The 22,753-nt window shown below is 39.2% G+C and overlaps 1 protein-coding gene across 17 annotated transcripts in view; it reads left to right on the top strand.

The window, feature by feature from the left end:
- CADPS2 (calcium dependent secretion activator 2) overlaps positions 1–22,753 on the top strand; it is a 555,001-nt gene that overhangs the window by 487,011 nt on the left and 45,237 nt on the right. For 6 of the 17 annotated variants that reach the window (XM_040472111.1, XM_040472112.1, XM_040472114.1 and 3 more), the window contains 4 exons: positions 796–937; positions 6,112–6,267; positions 7,648–7,795; positions 15,384–15,458. In XM_040472111.1, the coding sequence (XP_040328045.1) occupies positions 796–937; positions 6,112–6,267; positions 7,648–7,795; positions 15,384–15,458 (521 nt within the window). Of the gene's footprint in view, positions 1–795; positions 938–1,062; positions 1,183–6,111; positions 6,268–7,647; positions 7,796–8,510; positions 8,526–15,383; positions 15,459–22,753 lie in introns of all 17 variants that reach the window. The other 11 variants (XM_040472104.1, XM_040472103.1, XM_040472102.1 and 8 more) reach the window with 3 other exon arrangements.

Below are 22,753 nucleotides of genomic sequence, written 5' to 3' on the forward strand. Positions count from 1 at the left end.
AAAGAGTGTATAGATAGCACTGAGCGTCTTCTAATGAAATTATGTCCTGTGCATAGAAAGCATCCACCTTCTGGTATAGGGAGGTGCACCTTACCTACTACCTACTTACTAAACAGTCCTGTCCCAGTAGCACAAATTCTAAGACCTCTACAACTGCTGTAAGTAGAGTGTTCCACAGTAGAATTCATTAAAGACAAATGGACACCTGGAAAAGGCAGGGGATATGCTGTTTTCAAAGACTCATGTGGAAAATTGGGTAACAAGAAAATCCACAAATAACTGAAAAGTTCATGAATCAGATTAGACATTCCCAAGGCCACAGTCACCCTCCTGGTGAATTAAATAAGTGTATCTCTTACAAGTAATCAAGCTTAGCTCTTAGAATTAAATGGGTTTAGCTCTTTGTGATACACAGTATAGCACAGGGATTGTAACGCTCTTTATCACTATATTTACATGTGTCAAGACCTTCAGTGTATCCAACAGCTCCCTTGAATCTCTAGCAAGTAGTCCTATGCCTCATGTGTTAAACCTCTTAGAAAGTAAAAACATACCACCTGCCAGGAACATTTTATAGAGATATAATCTATTTGCAGTTTTGACAGCCATGCTTAGGAGGTTGATTATACTTCTTGATTAGCTTTCATGATATATTCAATATGAGGAGCAAGACCCATTATCATCTATGTCAGTTCTTCTGTGTCAGACTCTTCCAGGAAACGTTTTTTTCACCCCTATTTCCCAAATGCCTGATGTGATCCCTCTGACAAACATATTTCTGCTTGACTATTTCAGCACTTTTACGTAATGGAAAATTTCACAAACACTTGCAAGAGATCTTTGTGCCCTTGGTTGTTCGCTACGTGGATCTCATGGAGTCCTCCATTGCCCAGTCAATTCACAGAGGCTTCGAGCAAGAGACGTGGCAGCCTGTCAAGTGGGTATCTTGCCTGGTGTCCATGGAACATCTGTCTCTTCAATCCTGACCTTATGACTTTACACGTGGCCGTCTGTAGTTCTTGCTTATGGTGGTCCCTTCCCACGTTGTTTGTTTCTTTACAGGAATATCGCCAACAGTCTTCCCAATGTAGCTCTTCCAAAAGTTCCAAGTCTGCCTCTTAATCTTCCACAGATTCCTAGCTTTTCTACTCCTTCGTGGATGGCTTCTTTATATGAGTCCACGTGTGTATTCCTCACTTATTTCCTGGTGGTGTGTGAGCTAGTGCATGGCCTGGGCTGTGTTCTGTGCACATGTGTTTAGATTGCATGGCATTTATCATCGTTGGTTGAGGGACACTATGTTTTGGTTTTGTTTGAGTTTTTAAGCTATTAAGCTAAGCTTAGCATAGCGATGATAAATGATGCAGTTTTGCTTTTTTTTTTTTAACACTCATTGGATTGATGTAGCCTGTATGTAATCTGTTGGTCCGAGGTCATTTTGCAACCCAGGTTGTAGACTCCAGCCTAAATCATAGAGTTCAGGCAATCAATGTGGTACCAGTATGTCTAGGAACCTTAGTTGGCTCCAGCTTTGTTACTTCCCACATAGGTTCTCTTGCACATGTAGAAAACCATTGTAAGAACAGTTTCAAGAATATAATCCTTTTTTCTTAGTCTCACTTTTAAAGAAATAATATTGTAGGTTGCAGAGAAGTGATTGTCCTTTATTTCCTAACATGAGCAAATTCTTCTTTTGTCCTTTCACATGTCAGTTGATGTGACCCGTTATTTTTAAATAATCTGTGTATCTTTAAAAACTGTATTTACTAACTCCACCTTGTGATAAGCCTACCTATTGCAGATTTGGTAACTAAGGGTCATTAAAACGAAAAGGACACAGGCTTTGAAATTGAGCAGCACTGAATTTAGACCCTTGCTCGTTATTCATTAAGTTCTCTCCTACCCTCAGTTTCCTCAACTCTGAAATGGTTATGATACGTAATTTAAAGACATTTTTGTGAGAAGAAAAAAGGGGGGAGAAAACTATGAAAAGTTCCTGGCACACCCTAGGCTCTCAATCATAATAACTACTCCTATTCTACATTATGATTTTATTGTCATTATTACTGTCATCAGTCATCATTATTCATGATTGTATAGTTTTCAAAAATATGAGCCTCATAGGCAACAGATGAACTCAATAATAGTCCATGTTTTGCCCAAGATCTCCCATGAAGTCAGCTAGAAAGAATAATACTAGAGGAAGAAAAATAGCTACCATTTATTGAGCATTTATTATGTCCCAGTTACAGTGCCAAATCCTTTATCTCATTTAAGCCTTATAACAACCCTGTGAGGTAAATGTCATTGTCCCCGTTTTACAGTTAAGGAAACCAAGTCCTAAAGAAGGTAAGAAACAGAACCTGCCCGGGGTCTCACAGTAAGTCAGTGACAGAGGTGAGCTTCGAATTGAGGTCTGCCTGACAACCAAGCTCTCACTCCTCTCATTTATGTATCAGGCTTCCAGAGAATATACTAGCTAAGAACTTGTCCAGCATCCTGTGTGCCAGTCCTCCCACCACTGTTAAACCTGCTCCCAGTCAAGGCTGCATACGTTCAAGAAAAGAAAGACCAAGAAAGAGAAGAATAACTTGCAAGACAGCTTAGCAATACTTCTCTAAGTTAAACATCGTCACTGTGCCCGTGCTAATTATTAGGACATGTGAATCTTTATCAGGCAAATGCTTTGGGCACTTACGGTGTATAGAGTGGTGTGTGTGTGTGCTTGGCAATTATCTAGGAAGTATAATGAATCTAAGTTGATGTGTTTTTGTGCTTCTTAATACTGTTTTATAATTTCACTCCTCTTCTTCCTCATCCCTCATCTGTTTCCCTCCCCCTTGATTTTCACCAAGAACACCATTGTGGGCATTACCTTGTGAAATTTAGATTTTTTTGTCATTATTATTTTATTAGCTTTGAGGTATGTCTGAAACCTGAATCTCATTATTGGAAGCCCCTTTTTAAAATGACCCTCAGGACACGAGTCAGGACAGACTGTGGCTTTGTAAATAAAATGCTCATATTTTCATCATTCTGGATAAATAAAAAAATATGGTATACAAGTTAGTCACTATTATCTTTTCCTGCTAGGATTATCAACATTAGGCTCTTCAGCAGGGTGCTCAGAATTACTTATTAATGTTATGATGTAATCACAACTAGTTTGTTTTTTTTTTTATTTGCAGGGGGAGGGGAAGAGGGAGTTGTTAAAGATTTTATTTTTATTTTTTAAAGTAATCTCTATTCCCAATGTTGAGAGTTGCATGCTCCACTGACTGAGCCAGGCCAGGTGCCAGTTTTTTTAATTTTTGTTATAAAGCATTAAATACCGCCCGAATCGTTCCATTTCATATATATAAGGAATTAAAAGTACAACACAACTATGGCTTTAAAGGTACATCCTTATCTATTAATGTATGTATCACCTTACAAGGTTCTCCTCCCCATCTTCCTTCTGGGTTTTTTTCAGCTCTAAAAGTAGATGCAGTAAGATAAGTTCCCTACTGGTGGTTTTAGGAAATTATCTCAGAATCCATTATTCACATTTGAATTCTTTGATCTGTTAATAATACTTTCGGAATAGGTGACTGATTAGAAATAATTTTAAAATGAAAAAGTTCTGAGTAAATTGCAAGGTATATATTCCAGCTCAAGAGAAAACCTATTTACATTTTTTTATCTAAGTATAACAAACACTTGTTACCGTAATTACATTCCCAATTAAGCACACTTATTATTCTAGAGTCTTACCATAGCATCAAAGAGCAGTACATATATCCATACTCTCTGTAAAGATTTGTTATATGTTATGAGAAAGTCCATTTTCAATAGAATTCCACCTTCACTATTTCAGAGTTTGTCTTGATGGTGGTTTTGTTGTTTTGTTATGCTGTGAAGAATACATTCATGTTGCAAATAGCTACTTATATTTCTCCACAGTAAATAATGATAAGTAGTAGGTTTGCTTCTTTAACCAATTGTATTCAATTACTTTTAAAATCTAGGTCCTCTAATTTACCACATTGTATACTATGGATATATAGGAGGATTTTGCCTGGTCATTTTTTCCTCTTATTTTTATTCTATATACGGCAAAAGGGAGAAATAAGTATGGTGTTTTTTTCTCACATTTTTCACATCGACATCAACATGGTTTGTCTGGTTCTTTTGATTGATGGTAGTTTGGGGGCACTGATATTTAAGGTGTGAAGAGATATTGAGAAAAGAGGTGGCATCAGGGCTTTGCTGCGATTCTCCCTTTGAGAATTAACTCTGGGTACATGTTGGCTAGGCAAGGAGACCATGAGGAATTACAGGCAGATTGGGAGAAGAAACACAAAGTAGGCTGGTAATGCAGGAAAGATGCTGAGGTGCAGGTGGTGGAGGCAAATGAGCATTTAATCAGCCAGAGAAGGAGGTGATTTTTTTAAGCCAACTAATTAAGATATATTTATCCAAACAAAGTGGGTATTTAAAAGAATTTTATTTTTATAGGGGCACCTGCATGGCTCCCTCCATTAAGTGTCCAACTTTGGCTCAGGTCGTGATCTCACAGTTCACGAGTCTAAGCCCCACATCAGGTTCTGGGCTGACCGCTCAGAGCCTGGAGCCTGCTTCGGATTCTGTGTCCCTCTCTCTCTCTGCCCTTCCCCCTCTCACCCTCTGTCTCTCTCTCTCAAAAATAAATAAACGTTTAAAAATATATAGGGGCGCCTGGGTGGCGCAGTCGGTTAAGCGTCCGACTTCAGCCAGGTCACGATCTCGAGGTCCGTGAGTTTGAGCCCCGCGTCGGGCTCTGGGCTGATGGCTCAGAGCCTGGAGCCTGTTTCCGATTCTGTGTCTCCCTCTCTCTCTGCCCCTCGCCCGTTCATGCTCTGTCTCTCTCTGTCCCAAAAATAAATAAACGTTGAAAAAAAAATTTAAAAAAAAATAATAAAAATATATATATATAAAAGAATTTTACTTTTATAAAAGTTTTCTGCTGTGCTTTTGTGATAAATTATTTTATTTCTCTGATTTTCTTTTGCACACCCAAAACAGAACTTTTAGGTTAGTATATGTGAAACATTTATGGGAAAGCTGAGGAGAAATGAATCACACAGGGGCTTTTTTCTCCTTTAATTCTTAAGTTTCAGTGTGTTTTAACATAGGAGCATTTTACTCTCAAAGCATCTGTTTCCTTATTAGGCTATATACTTGCATAATGGAAAGGAGTACTATTATCCTTTGCCCAAATGTTATATGTACTTTGATACGAATTACTTTCCTACACGGGGTGAAGCTTCAGTCCTCTAAGTAATTTTGCCACAGCAGTGACCACAGAGCAGATCTACGCTCCACAGTTAGATGGATGGAACAATCTGAAATACGTGAATTGGTTCCCACTACAGAACACCCTGAATGTCATTTCTCTGTTAGACTGTATAGATACCTCGTACTGTTAGGTTGAATTATGAGCGAGAAAAGTCAAAAGGCATTTCAAAATGGGCATAAGATTTGCCTCCCTTCCCAGCCTGTTATTCCACCAGCAGCTCCTGTTTCACCTTTACCCATAATTGAGAAATTTAAGCATCTTGTACCCTACATACGTGTCTGTAGACACACAGAAGCCGTTGTGATGGCAAAGACACATACATAGGCATGAGCAGAAGAGTAAAGATTCCAGTTGCTGTCATATGGGTTTTCTTATGTAAAACATACTTTTCGGAATTTCTAGGAGGAAACATTTATGAATTTTATCTTTATCTTAAAGATTGGTAAAAAGCATTTGAAATGTTCCTCCCTGTCCAATCTGATTTATTTTCCTTAGTGAAGTACCCTTATCCATTCTACCCCTTTCTACGAAACTTTACTACTAGATTCATTTCTATTTTGTTTTGGGTGTTTTGCCTTACCTTATTAAGAAGAAGTGAAAAGGAAGAGATTTAGAAGGTTGAATAAAGAAAATACCAATGATTAAGGAATTTACCTGCTATTTTGTTGTGTTTTGTTTTTTGTTTTTTTTTTTACTAATGGCTATTGATACAGAAAGGAAATCACAATGTATTGTTGATCTCATAGCTAACCATGGCCATTGATGATGCTCTTCGTGTTTCCTTTTTCTTCTAGCAATGGCTCGGCAACATCAGAAGACCTTTTTTGGAAACTTGATGCACTGCAAATGTTTGTCTTTGATCTACACTGGCCAGAACAAGAATTTGCCCACCACTTAGAGCAAAGACTTAAACTAATGGCCAGTGATATGATAGAGGCCTGTGTCAAAAGGTAGACCTGTGTTTTCAAGTCGCTGCTTAGTATGCCAGCAGCCAAAGTGGCACTTTTCACCAAGCACCTGTTATATAATTGTCACAAGGGAAGGTTTCGTTATGTACTGCTATTACAAAATTTAATGGACGTGAGGTTCTCAGACCTAAATTCTGGGGACTCCTGTAACTGACAAGCTTGACCTGAAACATTTTTTTAGGCCTCCTAACCATTGCCCTCATCAGTGGCATCCGTACTATATTAATCATTTCTGTTGTGCTTATTGTTGTCTCTCTGGGAATACTGTGCTTTAAATTCCCAAGGCAGTACTTCTGGAGACATACGGAAAAGGTCTGTTAAGTACTTTATGCATTATGCACTATGTACGCTGTGAAATGGCCTGGCAAACTCAAATTATGCTCAGTGCCATTGATTCTTCCGTCTTCTGGTAGTCTCTATCAGTATCAAATGAGTTCCAAGTATCCATTTACATTCTCCAGAATTTAACGAGAAATAAATTATGAGGCTTTGGATTCTTCCAAATGTGCTTCCTTTTTTTTCTTTTTTCTTTTTTTTTTTTTTTTTTTTTACATTTCCTACAAAATCAGCATCGTATCTCTCATTAGCCAAGCATTGTTTTTCCCATTGCCCTTATTCATGACACATATAAGGACAATGTGGGCAGCATATTGGAAGAAACACTGGAGCAATTGAATAATCCTGAATTCTTCAAAGGAAGAACAATCCTGCCTTTAGAATAAGGTTTAATGGCTTCCTAAGGCAAGGCCATGAATTAGATTATTTAATGTTTAAAAAATCATGTTTGTCATATGTGATTCTGATGTCTCAAATTTATGGAGGTTCTCTGGATACTTTAGCAAAAATAAAATTCCAAATTGCCTGTTCCACAGTTTCTTTCAAACAGCTATCTACAATTATGGGTATTTGAAAGAAAACCTAAGTGATGACATTCATTATGATGTTTTAGAGTTTTCCAGACTTGTACGTTTCTTTATTTGGTAAACTCTGATGCAGAGGATTTGTTCTGCTTTAATGCAGAGAAGTAAGTGGTTTTTATACTTGGAAATTAATCCAGGCAGTTAAGTAAAACTAAGACGTCTTTCCGTTAAGAGTTATACACTAGATGTAACAAATAGCTTCATTTGGGTAGAGATACTGTCTGCATGACTGCAAAAGCTCTGTGTAATATAAAATATCTCTGTGATCTCTCCTGTGAGACACCTGAGAAAGAAGAGCTTCCCATCCCCTAGCTCCCAAGCAATGCAACACTCTGTATTTGCATGTTTTAAATTAGCATCTTGTAGTGTTGATTTCACTTTTACTGAACAGGTGACACATAGTTCAGAATTACTTACTATGAATTCATGTTTTAATAACTAGAACAAGAACTGCATTTGAACTCAAGCTGCAAAAGGCAAGCAAAACAACTGACTTGCGCATTCCAGCTTCTGTGTGTACAATGTTCAATGTCTTAGTCGATGCCAGAAAGCAAAGCGCCAAACTTTGTGCCCTGGATGGAGGACAAGAGGTAAGCGAACTGAGTGTCACATATGGATATGCAGCATGGGATACTGGATGCTGTTTCCAGAAGTCTCTGGTTTGATTAGATTAAAAGACCAAGGTCTCCAATAGAAGTGTTTGATCTTTTCTTTACTATAATAATGGAAGGCCCTTTATCCTTTCTTCATGTCAGTTTCTTCTTTTTTATATGAAGACTGCCTAAGATTTTACAAGTGGCCATTGAATTTCAGATACACCTTTTAACAGCTTAGGTGTTGTGTTTTTACATAAACCTTACTTTTCACAAGCAAATAAGAAAGCTAGAAAGCTACCTGCTTTGTTTATACAAATCTAGAGTATCCTGAGTTTGCATTCAAAAGACAAGGCACAGAAATAGCATATGAAATATTTTATTTATACAAAAGTTTCCATTTTTTTTAAAGATCTGGTAGAAACGTACTTTAAAAATTAGGCTTTTTTTTGTTGTTGTTTTAATAAATATCCCATTGTTTCACTTCAATTCATGTTTTGTTTGGTTCTATGTTCAGAAACAGCTTATTTACCTTTTTGTTGAGAGTGGCAATTGGATGAAAATGGATCTATTTTTCTTAGATTATCTGTTTAAGTTGACATTTTGTTGCCTCTTTTCTCATTGTAATTACTTTTCATCATTTTTTTACTCTTCCCCTATGTTCTCCTTCATCATCTTTTTTTTTTTTTTTTTTCTCCATGGCATGATCCAGTTTGGTAGTCAATGGGTAAGTCTGATTTTTTGTTGTTGTTAAAACACACTTTCATTTGAATTATTATTTTTGTAAATGTACATTTTTAAATTTTCATCTTTTCAAGTTAAAATAACGTAATTAATTCCATTTTCTTGTTTATGGTTTTTATATACAGGTATAACACTAATGACTCACCATAACTTAGCAATACCCAGAAACACGTTAAAGTACACATACTTATACCTTAAATAATGTCACGGGGAATGTTTTCTCCCTGTTAGGCTGCAGAAACACAAACCGCTTTTAGATTTTTAAGGATAAAATTATTTAAAATGAAATGAATTCACCCTCCTTTAAACAAAATTCTGAAAAAATTCAGAAGCAGAGTGATTATAACTATTTTCAAGGTGCATGTATCTGTAGTATGTACTTCCACTAATCCTAGAAAAATTTGGAGTTTGGGGCTTTGGATGACATAAAGTACATGTCAGGGTACCTCTAAATTCGAAGACCAGGAGGCCATTCCTAAGGCCGCTTCGTGCAGAAGAACCCGATTGTGGATTTCAATAAGGTACATGCCCACCAGTGACACAGTCTTTCCTCCCACTCATAGCCTGGGAAGTAACCATCATCAGAGGCAGGTAAGAGGCAGACCTGTGTCAGGAGCCTTTCAGCTCCTCCCCGCTACACAAGGTTGTCTTGAGTTACCACCCAGAACCTCAGAGGGACATGATTTGAAAACTTATATGCCTGGATAATTGACTAGGTATTACATAAATACATGTAAAATAGGGGCGCCTGGGTGGCTCAGTCGGTTGAGCGTCCGACTTCGGCTCAGGTCATGATCTCGCAGTCTGTGAGTTCGAGCCCCGTGTCAGGCTCTGTGCTGACAGCTCAGAGCCTGGAGCCCGTTTCCGATTCTGTGTCTCCCTCTCTCTCTGCCCCTCCCCTGCTCATGCTCTGTCTCTGTGTCAAAAATAAATAAAACATTAAAAAATAAAACAAAATAAAAATATGTAAATTATATATATATATGTTTTGATAAGTCAGTGTTTTTGTGCTCTCTGGGTATGTTAAATCTTACAAGTCTTAAAGTTGCCACCTGGGAGTCCAGCTCAGGGTGAGTCTACTAGGTTAACGATTCTCATCCAAGCAGAAGGGCTTATGTAGCTCTGAAAAAGGATAAGAAGGCCCACTATTGGTGAATTTCATACTTATTTATCCCAGACATAGACATTAACTATTTGGCCATACTTTATGTGCATGCACACATATTTCATTCTTTGAGTAATTCAAGAGGAAAAAATACATTTCTAATACCATAGCATACAACCTTACAGCTGTATTAATATTATTATATAATATTATATAATTTATTATAATAATTTATTATTTCTAATTATCTGAATGAGGAAGCAGCTGGCTTGGATATCAACAGCTCATCTCTACCTTTTCACATTTTTCAGTACTCAGGTGTAAGCCTTTGATGGTATACTGTCTTAAGTCTTCATAAGCCCATCCATTTCTTATCAGGTTCATAGAATCATCTTGCCTCTTCCCATTAATATTGGATTTACCCATTTGTTTTTATTTTAACATACACAGCAGTACCTGACACATAATAGGCACTTAGTAATATTTGTTGAATGAGCAGACTGTTATGTTGTCACTACTTTAAAAATCCTCCCCTGTAAGAAACAACTTGTTCCAGTACTAAAAAAGGAAAAACAGGCACACAGGCAGATGACAAAACATTGTTGCATTGTCAAATGATGTCTTATGTTAACAAGTAGATGGTTTTGAAGAGTAATCTGCTACTGTTCATTATATTTGCACCTGTACCTTCTCACCAGAGACAATTAGTTCCCCACAACTTTCACACAATTAATATAGTTCAAAATGTGCAGGTGTAAAACCCATTAGCAACTATGAAAAGTGGTAAACAAGAATTTCAGTGCAGAAGAAGGATTTTATACTTTGCTTTTAATCACCAGTAAATAGACCCACATAAGTGCACAGGCTTTCCCTCTCTGTGCCTGAGATAAGTTTGGGAATTGTTGCAAATTAGCAAATACATTACCTGCATAGGTGAACCAGTGGACCCCATTCTGTAGTAAGCAGCAAATTAAAAACTCAATTATTGCACAATCTGGAACCTTGTGAAATATATACTTACACATAGGTAAACCTAGTAGAAAGATTTTTCTAACTTTTAGGGAATTGCCTCGCCAAAGTCCCCAGTAAATTTGTTATATGCCGCTGCTGAGATAAGACCTTCTCAGCTCCTTTCCCACAAGGCAGTGCCTTCTGTGCTCCTAAGTGAGGATTCTGTTTTCTCACGTGGCACACGATGATGCAAACGTGCTCAACCGCAGCCCAGAATGGTGTTTAATGGAGTCATTAGTGAGCGAATGATCCACTCATGTGACAGCTATGCATAATGAGTCAGCAGTCTGAGGCCAGTTCCTGAGGGACAGATGTTGAGATCACAAAACCACCAGTGTTTAGAAATCTTCACTCTCCATAAACTGCCTGGGTCTTAGTCCTCAGTGCCACTGTGTGGGATGGCCCATCCATTGAGGATGAAAGCACATTAATGGAGGCTACTTGTGCAGGATTTGTTCTCAGCTACAGTAAAATGTTTCCATTTCCAGAACTAACAATCCAATACCTTTCAAATTCTTCCCAAGAGAAGGACAAAATCTTTTAAGAATGCTGATCGTACTGGCATTTGATTAGTCTTCATTTCTTGTGTGCTTACCTTAACAGTCAGGTGAAATGATGATATTTACCTAAGTGTAGGGAGACCAGGATTTCAGACTCTTGCCTGATCTCTGAATTCCCTGGGCTCCATGAAGTAAGAATTCTTTAAAGGTTAATTTTAATCTAAAATCAGAGTCATCTGCTGGAGAAACAGGACACATACACTTCATTTTTCAGGGCAGATGTAGGGAGAATTATTCTAAGAAGTGAGCTGTAATTTGCCAGAACCCTGGTATGTTAGGGTTAGCGATCCAACTTGAAATATTCTGATAGAAATTTTATAGGTTTTTATTGTTGCAGACCAAAAATTTGCAGATTTTTATCAAAAATTCGGTCTGTTGGGGTGCCTGGGTGGCCCAGTGGGTTAAGCACTTGACTCTTCATTTCAGCTCAGGCCATGATCTCATGCTTCTTGGGATTGAGCCCCGTGTAAGGGCTCTGCACTGGGATTCTCTCTCTCCCTCTCTCTACAGCCCTTCCCCACTTGCATGGGTGCATGCACATGCACACATCTCTCTCTCTCTTTCTATCTCTCTCTCTCAAATAAACTTAAAACAATGTTTTTTTTTTTAATTCAGTCTGTTAATGTAAATGAACTATCTACCAGTTTTAGGTTAGGTAATGTAAATGTCTATGCAAATAAATTCTGTTCTTATCTGTGATCTCTTGGTATGTTTTGTTTGTGTTTCTCTTTGGAAGCTGTCTGGATTCCCTGATGAATAACTCTTTCCAGCTAACCTTCTATCTCTATGTGGCATACGTGGGTTATTCTCTTTGCAGAACACACACACACACACACACACACACACACACACAAACATATATATATATATATATATATATATATATATATATATATATATATATATATATATATATAATGTGAATTCTGAGGCTACCTGCCCAGTTCATGCAGACCACCTCTACCAATTGTGCAACTAGAGCAGATTCTGGAAGTTTTAATATTAGTGAAAGTTCAAGCTAATCAGATAAGTTTACAATAGCAAAATCTCATGTTATAAAAACCTAACAAACCTTATGCTATTTGGGTTTGCCCCTTGGGTAGTACATTTAATATACTTTTCTTCCTTTTTAATTTTTTGTTTCTCTTTCGCCTTCTCCTCCTCCCTCACTCCCTCCTTCTCTCACTGCTCTTGGCTAGATAAGATGTCAAAGAAAATAGCAATTTAAAGGTGTGTATAATAGGAGAATTTGATGGCTCCTAGGGTCCATGGCTTTCCCTGCCTTTTGATAAAAAGGGTGTAAGGAACCTCCTTAGTGGCTCATCTCTTGATTTTAAGATGTGCCCAAATCGATCCAGTCTAAAAGTTTAACACGTAGAAACTCTATACTTTTATATCCAATAGCCTTCTGATGACATCTGATCACTTTTGAGTTAAAAAAAAATGTAATATATGGGGCTCCTGAGTGGCTCAGTCTCTTAAGCATCCAACTCTTGATTTCAGCTCGTCATGATCTCCCAGTGGTGGGATAGAGCTCTGCATTGGGCTCTGCGCTCTGGGCCCAGCACAAAGCCTGCTTGGGATTCTCTCTCTCCCCCTCTCTCTCTGCCCCTCCTCTGCTCATACTTTCTCTCTCTCTCTCAAAAGAAATAAACATTTAAACTTTAAAAAAAATTTTTTTTAAGTTTTATTCATTTTTCAGAGACAGAGGGAGACAGAGCATGAGTCGCAGAAGGGCAGAGAGAGAGGGAGACAGAATCTAAAGCAGGCTCCAGGCTCTGAGCTATCAGCATGCAGCCCAACCCATGGACTCTGAGATCATGACCTGAGTTAAGTCGAAGGCTTAACCAACTGAACCACCCAGGTGCCCCTAAAAAATTGTTTGGGTGAAATATATGACAGAGGCCCCTGGCTGGTCCAGTTGGTAGAACATGCGGCTCTGAATCTTGGTGTTGTAAGTTCGAGTCCCCGGTTGGTTTATAGAGATTACTTAAAAATCGTTTTTAGAAATCATTTTTAAAAAGTGAAATGTGGGGGTGTCAGGGTGGCTCAGTTGGTTAAGCGTCCAACTTCAGCTCAGGTCATGATCTCACAGTCTGTGAGTTCAAGCCCCATGTCAGGCTCTGTGCTGACAGCTCAGAGCCTGGAGCCTGCTTTGGATTCTGTGCCTCCCTCTCTCTCTGCCCCTCCCATGCTCATGCTCTGTCTCTCTCTGTCTCAAAAATAAATAAAAATAATTTTTTAAAATGTTAAAAATAAATAAATGAATAATGAAATGTGCAACAAACATAAACATATCAAGTATATATTTAACAATTTGGAACTGCTCGGAGGTCTGGGCACCTTGATCCCTACATGTTCTTTCCAGGGAAGAGGGAGGTGAGAAGCTTAAAGCCCATCTCCTGTATCCCTTGCGGACTCTACCCCAAAGAGGAACCTCAGTCTGGTATTTCACTTCCTCCTGCTGCACAGATACAAATTTGGAGACAGAAGGATATGAAAAGAGAGTAGCAGGGAGGGAGAGCCTGGGCAGGGCTCATTTCCATAAGCTCCTCACACCAGGTCAGCTGTCCAGCTTCATGCGGAGCTGGGGGACCCTTTTTGTACCTGTGTCTGTAGAGGGCTTCCCAGCCATCTCAACTACCAGCCAGATTCTTGAAGCTCTTTCTCTTCTACTTTGTTTTTCTTTATTTTCTCCCCTTTCCTTTTCCTTCTCTTCAAGATGTTCTAAAAGTAAAAGAATCAACACTACTATAAGAGAAATCTACCCTCTGTGTTTCTGTTCCAGTCGTCTCTGGGGAGCACAAGTTGGGGAATCTGTACGGCTTTCAGTCAGACAGACACGTAATATTTCCCTGCATTAGGTGAAATACATGTCTGGAAAGCTCCATATTCATATGTGTGTGGTTAATTTTAGACCAGTTGTCAACACACCCACTTACACATGCAGAAAAGAAAATTCACGGGCTCCAAAATTATGCTTCCTTTATTATTTATGCTGGTAGATAACCACTTGTAACTGGCAGAGCCACTGGGGGAGAATCATTCCTATGTATTCCAAAGCAGAACTAAGTTGATGTTTTGTTGTGTGTGGAAACTTTGAGACATGTTTTCAGAAGAAAAAAATAGCTTTCAAAAACTTACATCTTAGGAAACCATTCAACCAGCAGCTGTTAAGTTGGTCTAATGTTTATACTGACCTGAGTACTTTTACTCTATGCATTATGTTAGCTGTTCCAAGAAGCCTTGAACCATCAAGATAGGGTTAGTCTTTACAAGTCACATTTTCTGTGAAGTGGCTATTGGGGACAATCGGCTGTCAGATAAATGCTTCTAAAGGAAGAATTAGTGTTTAAATGAATGTGCCTTCACACACTGCAGAAGCCGAAGCTCCTGCTAATTTAAGAATGCAACTCTCTAGTATTCTCTAAAGAAAGCAAAAAAAAAAAAAAAAAAGAGGCTTTCAGGTTTATTTTAAATACATCTTTTTTATATTTACTTAAAGGCGTCTTTCTCATGAGGAAACAGCGATAAAACTATGGGGAGTGAGTGCTGTTCCATTATACCTTTTATGGCCTATTAATTTGTTACCATCTATTCACCTTTGTTGATGAAATTTTAATTTTGCCCTTGCTTGAGCATATTGTAAGAATTGTATAAACTGCTACTCCCTGCACTGACAAAAACGGTCCTTTGAGGGGGAACAATTGGGAGCTCATTTTATTTCTAGAGCACATTTAAAATAACTTATGAATGAGAGTTGTCAGACACGAAATGCTGTATTAATTAAATCTTTTTCTAGTCTTTTTGCTTCTTCAGCTAAGCCAACCCTTTAGAAAAATACACGGCCACCTTCATTATAGAGAAGAAGACAAAAAGTACCCTTCACATTCCTCTGCCTGAATAAGAATAAGAACTCAATTCATCTATATAATAACCCCATTAGCTGCTTAACTCAACAGTGCACATGGGAAAATTTTCAAACCACAGTGTAAAAAGTGTTGATTGGGTGGATCGTTTTCAAGGTTTTGTTCTTCTGGTGTTCAAAATGATCATTTTAAGTAAATCCGATATGTCCTAACCAGTAGCTTTAAAGCATTTCTGACTTAATGACAAAAGTTTCGTGTCCACATCAACTAACGCATCTTTGTCTTTTAACATCCAGCAACAATACCATTCGAAGATAGATGAGTTGATTGACAACAGTGTAAAAGAAATCATTTCACTGCTAGTTTCAAAGGTAATGTATTATTTACTCACCTTTTTAAATCAAAGTCAAAGATATATTTTGCTGAGAGGTTGTAGAAATGTCTGTGTTTTGTTTCAAATACCTAAGTGAGAAATAGTAGTTTTAAAAATAGATGCAAGAACCGATCAGATTTTAAGAAGAGTTCTGAACCAAATAGGAACACTCTTTGTCAACAACTTTTAATGTTTTTGTTTGTTTGTTTACAATTCCTTTTGGCTTTTCTCGCAATTGTCCTTTAAAAAATAACCGCGTCTTCCAGTAAGACCTATTATTTCACATTCATGTTCTCTTACTATCTATCTTATCTGTTTGACTGATTTGAGTTGTCACCAGTCCTTGAATGGAGCCTGTTTGTTGTGACAACAGTGCTGAGGCTCTAGGCTGGTCCCAGGCAGACAGAGAAAGCTGGCCGCCTGGACTCTGATGTTCTCCACTCCCAGGAAGGCTCCCACGATTTCCAGTGTGAGGCTCCAAACACCTTTGACAAAGGCTCTGGCCTTTAATTGTGTAAGTGGAGATGAAGCATAAATGAGTATTCCATCAAATGATTAGATGAATTAAAACCCCACTGAGGTGTAACAGACTTCCACGAGTGACACTTGAGATCTGGGTCTGCAAGGGGAAGACATAGAAAACGGAACTCAAGAGGGTAAGGAGCCAGAATGGACATGGTCCAGGGGCACATTCACATGAGCAGATACAGCCCTTGCTCTTGCAAGGCTCGAGCAAAGGACCTCAAATCAGACTTCATAGAACAATGGGAAGAATGTACAAAGAGCAAAGGAAAAAACACCCCTAACTTAATAAACCAAGAACATGTTACTTAGAAAATAGAGTGATGCCCAATAAGCATTAAAATTGTTAAACCTCATTAATAACTTAAAGAATGAAGAAAAACTCGGGTGCCTGGGTAGCTCAGTCAGTTAAGCATCTGACTCTTGACTTCGGCTCAGGTCATTATCTCACTATTTGTGAGTTCAAGCCCTGCATCAGGCTCTGCACTGACAGTGTGGAGTCTGCTTGGGACTCTCTCCTTCTCTCTCTGTTCCTCCCTCTCTTGCTTTCTGAATGAATGAATGAATGAATGAATGAATGAATGAATGAATGAAAATAAACCTAAAAGAATGAAGAAAAATACACTATTTTTTCTAACTCGTTTTTAAGCTAACACTTGGTTGTAGAAAAGGTGAGCTGGGACACTCATATTTCCTGTCTATGGGAGTATAAATTGTTACAACCTTTGTAGAGATAGTTTGGAACTGTATGGAGTACTTTAATACCCTTTCACCTAATAATCATTTTTGCACTTTTTTCTGTGAAGAGAGATGCACAAAATGTATATACATTGATATGGTCACATTACATTTAATGAAAAATTGGAAACAACTTTAATCTCTAACAGTAAGGGAAGGTGAAGTAAATTATGGGACATCTATATTAAGAAACTATGTTTTCAGAGACTATTAATGATAAAGGAAAAGTTTCATAATATACTGTTAAGTGAAAATGAAAGCTTAGTATTTTAGAAATATAAAGTATGATACAAATTCTCATCACATAGAGAAAAGATGTTGACAAAATGTTGACAGAGCTTCTCTGAATGGTGAGATTATACTTGATATGGGGAGAGGAGTCTTCTTCAGGTTTTGTTTTGTTTTGTTTTGTTTGTATTTTCCAAATTCTTTGGTAGCAAGTCTTAAGATGGAAAGTAGCCACAAAGATGACTTTAGAATAGCACCACCCCTCCAGTTTGTTCTGGGTCTCCTGACTTCTTCTACCGCAAGAATTATCTATACCTCCACATACAACACACACTCCCCAACAATAAGTAAGGGAAAGGTTAACAGGGAAGCCATCCAGCAGGTGGTGGGAGAAGTGAACCCCTGGAGAACAAAGCTCCAGGGGAAGGATAGGGAGGTTTCCCTTCTCCCAGGAGCCTACGTGCTCCCCTCAGCCATGTGCAGCCCTGCACGGACAGCCCACTGAAGTGAACGTGCTTAACGTTGCACCTTCGTTGTCTGTGACTCATCCGGGCAAATTTTACTCGGCTGGTATGGCCTCATCTTCACAGTTCTCCTGTGGAAGTTGTCTTTTGTGAGAAGGGGCCATAATGGAAGTCATTAAATTGGTCAGGCGCCTGGGTGGCTCAGTTGGTTGAGGATCTGACTCTTGATTTCTGTTCAGATCACAATCTCAAGGTTTAGTGAGTTCGAGCCCCACGTGGGCTCTGCGCTGACAGCGCAGAACCTCCTTGAGATTCTGCCCCCCCACACACACACACTAAATAAATAAATAAATAAATAAATAAATAAATAAAACTTACAAAAAAAACATAAATTGTGTGATAGCAAGCAGTTGGTAAAGGGTTAAATAGGCAGCAAGGAAAAGACTAGTTTGGGTTTTCCATTGGTGGGAAGTGGTGGGGGAGGGTAGGAAAAGAGACTAGTTTTCTCTTGGGGGGGCGGTAGGGGGAGGGCAGAGAAAGAAACTAGTCTATTGGTGGGGTCAGTGCTGGGGGAGGGTGACAGAGAAGGCAGGCAGGGCTCTGCAATGCTTTTCTGGCAAAGTAAAAAACTGATTGTTTAATATCAGGTCTAGGTTAGTCTTTTTCTATGGATCATTTCTATGGATCATTTCTCCTATAATCTAACAGTACTTATTAATAATCTTCAATTCTTTGGTTGAGAATTATAAAATAAACTGGCTCGACAGATTGAACCAGCCGTCTTAAGCTCCCACAGGAGATGACAGTAAATGGTGGGTTTTTTCTTTCATTAAACAAACACAGATAATCTGCAATACAGTTCTTAAATGTTAGCGTGCCAAAAAAAATTACCTGAGATCTTGTTAAAATGTAGATTCCAGGGGCGCCTGGGTGGCGCAGTCGGTTAAGCGTCCGACTTCAGCCAGGTCACGATCTCGCGGTCCGTGAGTTCGAGCCCTGCGTCAGGCTCTGGGCTGATGGCTCAGAGCCTGGAGCCTGTTTCCGATTCTATGTCTCCCTCTGTCTCTACCCCTCCCCCGTTCATGCTCTGTCTCTCTCTGTCCCAAAAATAAATAAACGTTGAAAAAAAAAATTAAAAAATAAAATGTAGATTCCATGCCCTGCTTTCCAACAATTCTGAGTCAGAAGCTTGGGAAGAGGAGCAGGAATGTATGTGTGTAACCAGTCACCGTGGTAATTTTGATATAGAGGTTCAGTGAGCCAGACTTTGAGAACCACTGCTCTGATGAATCGCTATCCAGGCTATCCTGTGAAAGATCTTTAAACTTCCGTATAGTGTTTAAAAACAAAACAGCTTCTAAGATGGTGTGTTCACATTTGTTTTCTCTGAAGAAATTATATTTTAAAAGGAGGTATTTATGGGGATGCCTGGGTGGCTCAGTCCCTTAACAAGTATCTGACTTCAGGGGCACCTGGGTGGCTCAGTCGGTTAAGCATCCAACTTTGGCTCAGGTTATGATCTCGCAGCCCATGAATTCGAGCCCCGCGTCGGGCTCTGTGCTGACAGCTTGGACCCTGGAGCCTGCTTCGGATTCTGTGTCTCCCTCTCTCTGACCGTCCCCCGTTCATGCTCTGTCTCTGTCTCAAAAATAAATAAACGTAAAAAATTTTTTTAAAAAACTGTGTCTGACCTCAGCTCAGGTCATGGTTTGTGACCATGGTTTTTTGTTTTTGTTTTTGTTTTTAATTTTTTTAAGTCCATTTATTTTTGACAGAAACAGAGTGCGAGCATGAGCTGGGGAGGGGCAGAGAGAGAGGGAGACACAGAATCCGAAGCAGGCTCCAGGCTCTATGCTGTCAGCACAGAGCCCAATGCGGGGCTTGAACCCACGAACTGTGAGATCATGACCTGGGCCGAAGTCAGATGCTTGACCGACTGAGCCACCCAGGCGCCCCCCCCCCCTTTTTTTTTATCACCAAGGAGTGTCTTTATTCAGCATGAGCATGGTTCGTGAGTTCAAGCCTCACATCAGGCTCCCTGCTGTCAGCCCAGAACCCACTTTGGATCCTCTGTCCTCCTCTCTCCACCTCTCCTCCATTTACTCTCTCTCTCAAAAACAAGTAAACATTTAAAAAAGAGGCATTTATGAAATACCTACTGTGAAACACCTATGGGATGGGTAGTCTATTTCACAGATAGAAACATAATCCTCAAAGTAGTTTAGTGAATTGACCACACACATAATAAGTGAGAGTCCCGAATCAAACTTCTGAGCTTCAGATTCCTAATCCATTGTACCTACAGATTCCAGATCAGGAAATCAGTGAAAAGCAAAAACCCCCTAAAACTTAAAATATGTTACTTCTAAATTAACTATCTTTACTTTACCCTGTCAAATTTCAAGAGTCATGTCCTAAACATTTTTACTTTATCCTAGCATGTTAATTAATTCAACATAAAGTAGATGAATAGAATAATGAATATTATTCTTGTGTTGTATTCCAAATGTTTCTTCCCAAGTTTTAATTATTCTGTGCATATTGATAAATCTATTTGCTACATTTGGATAACTTAGAATCCTCCCTTCTTTTTACCTCCTCTCTTCAGTCACCTCCATATCCTTTTCTTATACTACACATCTTCACAAATGACTTGAGAATGAGCTAGGGCTCTCAGTCACGTGTAGCACTCAGCAGTACATGTCCCAATTGCATGCACATTTTACATACCTAGAAAAAAAAACTTGGTGTTCCCTCTCTGTGTCCTTTCTCCACCTAGCACCTAAATGCTGGTATTATTGAGTTTCCATCTTTAGTCTTCTTTTGAACTCACTTCACAAATTTCTTTGACTTTCACACTTCTGACTTTATATACTAATGATTCCCAACTCTGTGCCCAAGAGGCAGAGTGGAATCTTAATGAAAAGCCCAACTTCAGACCTGAGGATCCTAATGTCTTCATCCAAGAACAGTGGGAAGCCACCAAAGGGTTGGGGAGGCAGCAAGTAGGGGTAAGGAATTAATCATATTTGCACTATAGGAAGATTCATTGAATTACCTGTAGCAAATAGGTTACAGAGAGGGTAGGATGGAGACTGTTATGTTTGATCTCTGGTGGACTAATTCAAAGACACTTAAGGAGTGCTGTAGGCTGAATGTTTGTGTCCCCCCACCCAAATTCATATGTTGAAACTTAATCTCTAAGATGATGGTATTAGGAGGTGGGGCCTTTGGGAGGTAATTAGGTCATGAAGATAGAGGTCTCATGAACAGGATTAGTGCCCTTATTTTAAAAAGAGAAAAAAGAAAAAAACAAAACACCCCACAGAGTTCCGTAGCCCCTTCTGCCACACAAAAACACAGCCAAAGACATCATCTTTGAACCAGGAAGTGGATTTTTAACAGACACCAAGTATACCTCCACCTTGTTTGTGGACATCTCAGTCTCCAGAACTGAGCAAAAATTGTTCATTGTTTATAAGTCACCCAGTCCAGAGCATTCTGTTATAGCAGACCCAGGGTTAGTATTGGGGAAAGGAAAACCAACCAACCCTAAGGATGGTTCCTAGGTTTAGGGCTTGAAGCACAGGATGGACGTTGAGGCCATCAACTAATGCAGGGTGCCTGAAAGAGGAATGGATTTTGAGAGAAAGACCATGATGTCAGTATTGGACATGTTGAGACTGAGCTGCCTCTGAGAGATCTGAAGGACGAGAGATCAAGGAGACATTCACATAATAGTTGGGTCTGGAATTCAGAGAAGGCGTATGGAACCAAATGTGGTTATAAGATTTCAACCATTGGAAATGATTCTATGTCAGTGGCTACTATTCTTAGGCAGATTTTGCATAACTGGAGACCCTATGGAGAAATGAAAGTCAACCTTAAAGGGGGAAAAAATAAATAAAGATGCTTCTACCCAAAAAGGGACTTAGATTGTTTTTAGGGAGGGAAAAAAAAAGTGACAGGAACATTGAATCTTGCCAAGGAAAGGAAACAAAAAATGTTGTATTTATTGCCACCCTATATTAATTAATTAAGTTGCCTTAATTGTGGGATAGTCAGAAGATCGGAACTCTGCTCCTGTTTCTTCATGTTACCATCTGGGTCTTCCTACACAACTTAATTTCCTCATCAAAAAAGCATGAGTATTAGATCAAAAAAATATATTATCTGTAGCCTTTTGTCAGTCTAAAACAAAATCCTTATATAGAGTTCTTTATAGAAGTCTCTGGGGACCCGCATCTTTTCTCCCCAGGTGGTAGGGTCACGTAGGACACACAGTGCTACAGTTGGAACCCTGAGACCCTCTAGCCTGGGATTTTCAAACATTTTTATAATGTTTATAAGACACATTTAATGTTCTCAAGTGTATGTTGGGTAGCCCCCTAAAGTACAACACTGATCAGAGCAAAGGTGCTCTGATTGAAGAGGGAAGGAGGCCTACAGCTCCACTTACGGGGCTCCATCTCCCAAGGCAAGCCTGATCACCAGGGCTTGCCCCAGAGTCCAGTCCCCTTGTTCACAGGTGAGGAAAAGAGGCCCAGGTTCCCATGGTAGGTAGCTGTGGAGCCAGGACTTGATCCTCATGGTCCCTAGGCCCATCACCTTTCCACAACACTGCACAGAATTCAGCAAGAGCAGAGAGGAAAAGAATGGGTGCTTCACCTCCCAGGCTTCTGGTGTGCCCTCTATGTCTGGGTTGTACTGAGCAGCCTGTGTCCCTTCTTTGACAGGCATACATGCTGTGGGACCAGCATGGGCAGGTAGATGAGAATGGAATTTATTGTGTGTAATATGAGGATGCTGAAGAAAACCTGTGAGAGATGAGAGAAGGAAGTGCTTGGGGGAAATGGTTAACAGAGCAAAGAATGAGAAAATGACCACTCCCATAGTGCACTCTGGGAACAGAGCTCAGTAAATTCTGGGTATGAAGTAAAAGAGCAGAGTAATCTAGTCAACTTCCTAAATCCTCAATTATTGCAAAACGGGATTTGGGAAAGAAGATACACTGCCTCACTGAGTTCATACAGCTATAAATGTGTCGGTGTAAATATATATGTACACACCCTTGTTCTTTCTGACAACCTAGAATGTTTTCCCTGAATTTCTCTTAATAATAAGATGAGCAGAGGATACATCAAACCTGACTACCTAGATTCTGTAATTAAAGTATCTCACCAACTCAACCTAAGATTAATTTGATTAAATTTACTCATTCAGATCAAGGCTATATATTCAGAAGACACCTGTTCAAAAACAAGTATATGCCTGAAAGGTTTCTTAGGAGCCATCAGGAGAGAGGAAATACAAAATGTGATGGGTCACTCCATTTGTGGGG

Source organism: Herpailurus yagouaroundi, unplaced genomic scaffold (genome assembly GCF_014898765.1).
Source record: "Herpailurus yagouaroundi ecotype Mexico unplaced genomic scaffold, PumYag 100, whole genome shotgun sequence".
Taxonomy (NCBI): Eukaryota; Metazoa; Chordata; class Mammalia; order Carnivora; family Felidae; genus Herpailurus; species Herpailurus yagouaroundi.